The sequence below is a fragment of the Vigna unguiculata genome, chromosome 5, assembly GCF_004118075.2.
Source record: "Vigna unguiculata cultivar IT97K-499-35 chromosome 5, ASM411807v1, whole genome shotgun sequence".
NCBI classification, from domain to species: Eukaryota; Viridiplantae; Streptophyta; class Magnoliopsida; order Fabales; family Fabaceae; genus Vigna; species Vigna unguiculata.
Window position 1 is genome coordinate 3,796,946 of NC_040283.1, and position 9,481 is coordinate 3,806,426.

At 32.2% G+C, this 9,481-nt stretch overlaps 2 protein-coding genes across 2 annotated transcripts; both read right to left on the reverse strand.

The window, feature by feature from the left end:
• Positions 1–2,860: 2,860 nt before the first annotated feature.
• On the reverse strand, positions 2,861–6,223 carry LOC114186155 (GDSL esterase/lipase At5g33370-like). Its single transcript, XM_028074184.1, has 5 exons — positions 5,891–6,223; positions 5,545–5,672; positions 3,925–4,167; positions 3,585–3,837; positions 2,861–3,318 (listed from the first exon to the last, which is right to left on the reverse strand). Exons 1-5 carry the CDS (start codon positions 6,138–6,140, stop codon positions 3,080–3,082), a joined length of 1,113 nt encoding a protein of 370 aa, XP_027929985.1. The 5' UTR covers positions 6,141–6,223; the 3' UTR covers positions 2,861–3,079.
• A 2,163-nt stretch (positions 6,224–8,386) lies between these two features.
• LOC114186272 (UDP-glucose flavonoid 3-O-glucosyltransferase 7-like) lies at positions 8,387–9,197 on the reverse strand. The gene is made up of 2 exons (XM_028074329.1): positions 9,137–9,197; positions 8,387–9,009 (listed from the first exon to the last, which is right to left on the reverse strand). The coding sequence occupies exons 1-2, from the start codon at positions 9,195–9,197 to the stop codon at positions 8,387–8,389; spliced, it is 684 nt and encodes a 227-aa protein (XP_027930130.1).
• Between the last annotated feature and the right edge of the window lie 284 nt (positions 9,198–9,481).

Here is a 9,481-nt window from a genome sequence, read left to right on the forward strand (position 1 = left end):
TAATATGAAATTTATATTGTTTACCTTTGGTCGACATAAAATTTCCAACATCTACTTATATAACAAACCCGTTTTATTTTGAATTAACGTGGGATCTCCAAAACATGACAAATTCCGAAGCCATGTTCTTTCATTAAGCCAATAAACCAATAAAACTCTCACTAAAACAGATGTGCAAAAATGGCAAAAAAATAAATAAATAAAACAAGGTTGAAAAAATGTGGAGAGTGAGAAACTAGCATCCAAATCAGGGTAGGTCCAAGAAATTGATTAGTTGGGTCCCTATTCTATGAATATGGTTTTCTTGATAAACGTTTTGGAACAATTCTAAAAGAATATATTTCATCTTTGCACATCATAATCATTAGTTACACAAAAACTAAGATTTTGGGTTATCAACATCAGCAGCATCATGAGGCTGAAGATCCCACAACTATTAGACAAACATTCCATTCAGTTCAACTCTATAGATTTCTTGTGTGCATGGAGAAAAGGGTATGAAAAAATTATATTTGCAGGTGAAATCACTCATAGATACTAAATACATATTTTAAAGGAAACTTGAGAGTAACCAATACAAATGTTTAACTAACCGTTTACTCATGAAACAGGGATCATATCACATTATTCTACTCACACAATAATTATTAATGAATTTTATTTGAGTGTATTTTTTTTTAATTTAAATGACCAAAATAAAATTATCAGTGAAAAAAATATTAATCATGGAAGAATTGTTTAAAATTTGACTTCATATATTTTTATTTTTTATTTAGATATATAATAATGAATGTAAAAGAATAATTTTTCATAATTATATTTTAACATAACTAATTTAAATTTTATTTTTTGAGAGACAAAGTTTATTTGTATTAATGTTTTATTGAGTAATTTGGTTTAAATTATACTTAAATTTTATTTCTTTTATCTAAGTTTATATTTAAAAGTTTTTACTTTTAAATAATTTTATTTAAAATTTTGAAAAATAAAATATAAAAGTATTCATAAGTATCATAAGTACTTGTGAGTATAAAAAAATTTAGAGTATTTTTTTACGAATAGCCAACAGGTAATGGAGAGTAATGGGATGAACTTTTTCAAACGAAACAGATGATAGGTAGACATGATCTTCGGCACTACTTATTACTGGACACGTCGTCATTCCTAATGTGAAAAAAGACGAGGAATAATGATAAGAGAATTTTGACCCTCAAAAAGTGTAGCACCCCTAAGTTTTTCCTTGAAATAATATTAGGGATGACAACATATAAGGTCGAACACGGATAGTGTCTACTCACTAACACATAATGGAAAATCATACCCGTTACTCATTAGATATCATTTTAAAAAATATTCGTTGATTTTTTAAAACTTACGGATATCCACATATGTGTGTGGATATAACCTAATAAAATATAAATTAATTTAATTTTAATTTTTTACAAGTAATGGATATCTACGAGTACATGTAATATAATACATGCACCCGACCTGTTTATAAATTAATATAAATTATTCGTTACATATTTTTTCTGGATATCTATTTGAAGTATCCACTTACTATTTGTACTTTATCCACATATACTCGCCCGCGAAAATAAATATTTTTTGCCATATCCAAAGAAGATCCATAAAAATGCATATAGTGATGGTAAATATCAATGAGAAGATCTTATTTTTGAAACAGATATTAAAAATTTAGAAAGGAAAAAAAGAGAAAAGATGAAGGCCTCATTTAGCTTGGATTGAGCAAAAGAATTATTGCAACATCTATGAAAAACACTTGAGAAAATTCTTGCTAACAAGGTCCATAAGGGTGTGGTGGGTTGATAAAACTTGAATTGCAATTTTTTTAGGCTTCTACTTCCTGCACCCAGAAGTACATTGCACACCCCCTAACTTTTCAAAATAACCATTTGATCTATGTAAAATTGATTTTTAGATTGTATGTTTAGGAAATTATCCAGAAGAAGCTTTCCAAAATTTTTAAAATAAAAAATTCGGAATATAGTTTCCTGAACACGTGAAATACATTTTGGTACCAGTTTTATTTTTATTTTGGTACAGTAATGAAGGGTAACTTAGTCTTTGTATTAGTGTGGAGGTGCAGTTACTAATAATCAAAGTAGAACAAGCAATAACCTTTTTCTTACTTGTTTTAGTTGGGCTTGATGTTTATTACACTCATAAATTACTTATGTATTAAATTAAACAAACAAGAAACAAATGTTAAGTGATGTATATATTTGATTATTGATTATTTATCATATTTGATTATTTACACTCATAAATTACTTATGTATTAAACTAAACAAGAAGTAATCTTATTTTATTGTTAATTGAAAGTTCATGATCAGAGAAATTAGTTTTTATGGTAGCTATATTTTTTTTTTCCTTTTTTTGCCTACATAGTTAAGGACATTATTACGTTATGAATTGATTGATTGTAAATATTTGTTTGTGTTTTTGATTTGTATTCACATTTAATTTTAATGAAACTTGATTTATTGACTTAAACTCAGATTTTTACTTTTCATACGGAGAGATTTTACTACATCAAAAGTATTAATTTATTTTTTATAATTATTTTTGTCATTTTTTATTATCATTACTTAAATTTTTATAAATTTGTTGAAATTATTTCTACTGCATACTTTAATATTTCTTATTATTGTGAACAATGTTTATCGAAGCTGTAAAGTTACTGAAAGTAATGTTAATATGGATTACTTTTTGACTTTAAACCTTGGCAATCCTGAATCTCGAGCTACTTAATTAACAACTTTAATATATACAACCAAAATAAATATGATATAATATAATATAAAATACTTTGAGTGATACATTTGAGGGACGCAAGGGGTAGCCAACTTTTTCTATATAATAATTACAATATTGCTTTGTCTACATCCTTTCCTATTCTAAAACCTGCATTGTAATTGTTATAACTCAGATTTATCGTTTGAAAGTCAAAACAATGAAATAATAACTTGAAATTTCAAGCTGGTACAATATAAAAATTACAGAATTGATTCCATAAAAACAACAAAGGCAATGCACAAGCATTTTATTAGGTTAGTTAATCTTGATGAAAGTGGTCGATGGCGAGAATGGTGCTGAGATTCATCGGCTTCATATACTTTGTAGAACCTGACATAATTTGCTGTACAACAAGTTGGTTTGCCTTTTGAGTTGGATGAAATGCATCCCAAAATACATGCAATTCTCTGTTTGGACATAGGTTCGAAATTGGCAAGCATAGCCCCATACCGTTGTAGGGTCCTTGTCCACAACAAGCAACTTTTGATGTATTAAATCCTACCCAATTTCACAACATAAAATGTTAGTTTTTGTTTTTACTTCGTAAGAAGAAATTTCTTTCTAACATTGGCTTTAACCTAATTTTAATATCAGGTTTGAGTTTTAAGGTTAACTCAACTCCACAAAATTAGTTTATAAAATGAGGTTTGCACTTCAAATATATATTATGAAATTGTCTTATCTCTAGTAGGAGACTTCCAACATTATTAATTACTAAACTGTTGTAATAGAAGATAAGAAACTAAAGATAAGAATGAAATTACCATAAGCTTTGGGATTAGTGATGAAGTCATTGTGCATCAGTGCTGTGTTTGCAGCAATGAAAACGACAGAGCCAATTTTGTTGTTGAGTTCAATTATCATTTGCTCCAACTGAGGATTATACAAAGCTGCAGCACGTTGTAGATCAGCAGAACATTCTCCATTTTTCCCGCGCATAGCCAATTCCGCAGGAGCACAACCAATTGGTCCTGTCCCTGTCACAATAACTCTTCTTCCTCCCAGATCATACAGCTTCTGCATTAATCATCATCATTTTGAATTTCTTAATGTTTAATACAAGTTTTATGCAAATATAGAACCTTTATGATTGTATATATATACCTGCAAGTGCTTTCTGTAGCGAGAGATGAGAAGGTTGACATAATCTGGGAGTGGATATTGACGAGACCTTGCAGTAGAATCCACCAGGAAGTAATTGTTGACGAAGTCATTGCCACCAACAGTGATGAGAATTAACGCTTGATTCACCAGTCTTTTGGTTCTCGACACACCGATTAGAGCACTCATTCTTTGTTGGTACTCTTTAAAATTCTCTAATTGTTTGTGCATTTTGATTATGTTCATCTGCAAAGCTTGCATTAATAAGCATCGCCAACTACAACTGTTTGCATGTCAGAATATTCAATTTTGTATTGTACTTCTTTACAACCTTTTCAGGAGGAAAAAGAGAGAAAAATATGAATTTGTACGAGACTCTTCTATTATTTTAGTACTCGGTTTCACTCCACCCTCTATAATATGTTGGTGTTGGACCGTTAATGAATGCTGCTGAGGGCCATTAACTATAATCTTGAATCCACACTACCCTGTCTTAGATCCAGATAGATTCCATGGTTTATGGTTCCATGTTTTCTGGGGCTACTACTTTAGTACAATTTATCATCATCCATTTCACTTCTCAAATGGTATAATAACTTTATGATTGAAAAGAAATGGGTTAATCTCATGATAGTGAAGTTAGTAAAAAAAGAAATATATTAAGAACAGAAAAATGAATGTGAAACTATAGATTTTTCAGTAATAATTAATAACGTTTAATGCTATCCAACATGAAAAGTAACAAAGGATTCATTCACTACATGACAGTGGCATGAAAGTGGTTACAACACGACCAAAGTTGAATTTGAAGGAGGAGGAATATCAGTTATAATTAATTGTCAATACAAAATTTTATTAGAAAAAATGAAACTAAATTATGACCTTTTTTTAATAAATGTCTCTTATGAGTCAGGTCATAGATTTGGTGCATACAACAGAGTAGACATATATCAGTCCTCTTTCAAAAGGGGCACATGCTTTGTTTTCTAAAAATGTACTTGTCTACAATTTAATTAATACCCACTTGTTCATCACAAATTCTAATTCCCACTCCTTCCTTCACAAAATTAGACCTAATTTTACTCTACTAATTCGAATTGTAAGATTCTTTTTGCAAAATTTACCCCTTGGCTTGGCACAAGCAACAAACATATCCAGCATTTTGAAGGCTAAACCCTATTGCCTTTCAACAGATACCTACCTCTTTGTTGAATAAAAATATTGTACAAACATAACTTCTCTTCCTGAAATCCAAACCTGTGTTGTTATTTGCTGTATTTATATGTTAATAAGACCCAACACATTATGGTAATGATATTTTTAATTGTTAGTAGTTATTTTCCAACGTAAAAAAGGTCAAAAAGTGGACCTACGTCTATTTATGATAGAGCACGCTCAGACTTTTGTGCATGCATATATGTAATTGTAGAAAACAAACTCCAATATTCCTTTTTTAGTATATTACTTTCTATCTTATAAAATTGACTCTACCAATATATAAATTCAATAAAAATAAGATATATAACATATTAAGAAAATGTGTTGCATGTTAACACTTATTGCACTCATCATGCAATAAAGAAACCAAGTGAAGTTTTCTGGTATTAGTTATCAAGCACTTACAAAGTGATCTCCTGTATCGTTAAGGATTCCAACTCCAGCTGAAGCAAAATTTGCACCAACTAATAGATTCTCTCTTGTTAAGTCAGGGCTCGAGTATGGCATTGTAGACTCAGCACCAAGTTCTTGACCTGAAACAACAACACCACCACTCATTATATACATCAATTCTAACGTTCGAGATGCTAAAGCTAGTGATAATATCTTTTTCTTTCACAGAGTACAAATATAAGAAGAGTTGTGTGAAAAATGTTCTAAAACTGGTTCAGACATGTTTCTTCTGACAAAAACCAGTGATGAACAAAAGCACACACTGATAATACAAAAAACTGGTTTTTGGAAACTTAACTGATAAAATCAGGAATGTTGAATCCATTAGAGAAGCGTCCGGTTGGTTTGTGAGTAGGGTAGTCAATTCCATAAGGAGGGGCATTGGCACGAGCAACTGTTTGCAAATAGTTGTTGTTTCCATTGTCAACTAGAGAATCTCCGAATACAAAGAATGCTCTTGGCCTGGCTTCACTTCTTGGGACAATTGCTCCTAGTACTAAAACTAAACCTAGGAGTACAATAGGAACAAAACTTGACGAGGGTGCCATCGAAATGAACCTTTGAATTGGCTTGGTTTCTGAAGAGTCTGTTTTGGAATAATGGGATGGAGAGTTTGTTACCTGAGATATGAGTGCTGTGCACGTAAATATCATAAATAGGATCATTGCATGAGAATAGGGCTTCTGATTTTGGATGCTCTTTTATTGAAGATTTTAAGTTGTAGAACTAAAATTGTGGCAACTTTACGAGCTTCATTGAGAAGGGTTGGTGGCATTACGCAAGAACAATGTGTTTCCACTTTCCAAGTCTATGGCTTTTGACTTTGGTTCCAACTTTGGATGAGATGGATAAATATACCCATTTTTCAGATAATTATATTATACCAATACAATAGTTATTTATGTTTTTCTTATCTACAAATGTTTAAAGGTTTTGTTAAACGATTTAAACACGCTTATTAATTTTAAACAAAATTATATATTTATAAATGAAGTATTTGGAGGGTACTCTAATGCTTATGCATGACATTTATAACAGATTGTTATAATATGCTAATTAATTACATTTTCGTCTCAACATTATATATCTATTGGACTGCATAACATTTGGGAGTCACATAAAATTTTCTTTCGCAGCAAGTTCAACTATCCTTCGGAGCATCATTTCATACCCACGTTGTACCCCTTCACATTGGGTGTCGAACACTTTTTTGGTTAGTGGTAATTAATATGATTTTAGATTGGTCATATAAGCATATTTTAATTTTGAGTTGTGTAATTTGTTTTTTGTTTTTAATTCTTTTGAAATAAAATTATTATTTCCTTAATATTATATGGACAATTTCAATTTGTTCACTCTTATATTTATAGAAAGTAACGTTCTTAAAATTTGATTGTTTTACAAGAATTAAAGTGTATTTAAACTAATTTATATACACTATATTTTTTTTTTTTATGATAATGTTTGGTGATGGTCTTGCACAATAAAGATTTCCTTCATAGTAATTGTAATAAGGAATTAATATTGAGCTAAGTCTACGGTGCAACGTCATTTTGTTACCCCACTTAATAAATTGTTCGTCACTTCTTCTTTTCCAACTTATGAGGCTATTAAAATTCTACCAACGTTGGAAAAAATGCTAATAAACGATATTAACGTACTCTCTTTCTCCACTTTACTGAGTAAACGTGATGAAACAAAAACAAAAAAAGTGGTCAATACTTGGAATTTGTATATATATCTACTTTTTTGGTTTTAAATTTTTGTTTTTAAAATGCAAATCATATTTATAAAAATGGTAAAACTAATTGATGGTCAAGATGTTTCAGAATTATAACCACGCAAGGCTCATGTCATTAAATAGAAGTATTTAAAACTAGTAAGACTAGCTGGTGTTAATGTAAACCTTTTCCGCCAAACAAAACCCAGGGTCAGTGTGTTTGGTAACCTTTGAAACTTGACTCTCTGTCTTAAAAGCTGACATAAAAGTAAATGTAAACATATGAGTTGCAAGGCAACTCCCATATCCAAACACGGTGACGCTAGACAAAATATTTATTTTGACCACATCTATCGTTACTAAGTGCAAATTTGTAATAGGATTGCAACTATTTTCTTTCTATATTGGATTTGTGATGTACATAGATTTTTCTTCAATTGCATATGCACAATGACCTTTCTAAAAATTGCCTTCATATTCAAGTTTTTCTACCTTATATTTTGTTGTCCTGCTTTTAAAACTGACTTATATGCACTTTTCGACATGAATAAATACTATTTATTCAAGCAATGATGGTAAAATGTGAATCAATACATCAAAATAAGGTGAGTCATGGACACTAGTGCAGTTTTATGTTTAGAGAGCATCTTATATGCCTCGGTTCTCCTGCAAACGAGGTAAACAGAGACGCGGTGGCATTTTGTGATTTTAAACAACTTTTATGCCTCGGTTTACAAAAGAACCGAGGCCTATGAGTGTATATGCCTCGGTTATAATTTCAACCGAGGCAGTAATGCTGTCAAAAAATTCCAACCTTCCCGCTTTTTTGAAATTCAAAAATAATGATGCAATTTTATGCCTCGGGTCCCACTCAATCGAGGCCTATTTAGGTTTATGCCTCGGTTTTGAATTAACCGAGGCAGTAAACCCAATTAGGTTTAAAAACCCCAAATCACAACATTGTTCCTGCGTCTTATTCATTCGAAAAAAAAAGGCAGCCGCTGGTTCAGAGAATCCAGGTCGCGCCACCACTGATTTTGCTCCTCCATCACGATGACTCCATGATTGTCCTCTTCATCTTTGAGAAGAGACTCTGTGAGCGCTGCGAAACCCTAGTGCTGCGAAACCCAGCGAGGGTTTCACCGGGAGAGTGAGAGGGTGAGGGAGATTGGGGATCTGGTACGGCGCAGAATCGAAGAGAAAGGCTTCGGGAGGGGGGGGTTTAATGGCCTGGATCATGCACACGTCGAAGATGGATATAGGGTTGAAGACGAGCCTCTGGATTTGAAGAGTTTTGGACAAGTCCTTGCTCCAGGTGAAGAGGATGTCAGGGATGAAGACATTGGGATGAGACTCTTTCAGGACAACTTCGATCTGAGGCTGGATGAAGTGCGCTGCCATGTGGATTTTTGCGACGGTGGTGCTCATGGTGGCTGAAACCATATTTTCCACAGCTTCCGGTAGACCCACACGGGTGTTGGGGAATTTGATGAGGTGGACGCAAATGTGGTGGTCGAAGGCTATGTCATCGTCGATGGTTTTCTGAAAGAGTTCGGCGTTGCCGGGAGTGGTGACGATTGTTACGTGCTGTCCACGTGAGGCGACCAAACGTGAGAGCTGAACCAGTGAGATTTGATGGGGGCGTGCGGTGGCAGATTGAAGTTGTGGTGGTTTGAAGGGGAAAGAAGAAGAGGCTGCTGGAAGAAGAAGCTTTATTTTTTTAATTAGGTTTACCCATTAGGCCTCGGTTATGAGAAAACCGAGGCAGTAAATATTAAATATGTCTCGGGTTAGTAACCGAGGCATAAAGTACTACCTTTTTACCTCGGTCGTATATGTCTCGGTTGTGGACCTGAAGCCAAAAGCTGAAAATAACCGCTGTCATTTCCCTTCCTTGCACTAGTGGGATGAACACAGTTAAATATTAAGTATTTCCTTATCGGAACTTGTCTACACATGAACATTCACACTACCACATTTGTTATATGAGAATGCTTCATTAACAATAAATTTTAGTGACCAAAATTTATTAGTCATTACAGTAATCAATTTAAATACTAATTTATAACATAAAAAATTATTAGTTGTTAAAATAGTCACTATTATCAATAAAAAATTATAATTGATATATAATTTGGTTTCTAAAATTTAACTACCAAAAGAAATTAA

Bases quoted from the DNA above. Each gene is read 5' to 3' on its own strand.
- LOC114186272 (XM_028074329.1), bottom strand. From the start codon at position 9,197: ATGACAGCGGTTATTTTCAGCTTTTGGCTTCAGGTCCACAACCGAGAC. The intron at 9,010-9,136 runs GTAAAAAGGTAG...TTCTTCTTCCAG, and splicing joins CCGAGACATATACGACCGAG to CAGCCTCTTCTTCTTTCCCC.
- LOC114186155 (XM_028074184.1), bottom strand. From the start codon at position 6,140: ATGGCACCCTCGTCAAGTTTTGTTCCTATTGTACTCCTAGGTTTAGTT. The intron at 5,673-5,890 runs GTTAAGTTTCCA...TTGTTGTTTCAG, and splicing joins CAACATTCCTGATTTTATCA to GTCAAGAACTTGGTGCTGAG. The intron at 4,168-5,544 runs GTAAGTGCTTGA...CAAGCTTTGCAG, and splicing joins ACGATACAGGAGATCACTTT to ATGAACATAATCAAAATGCA.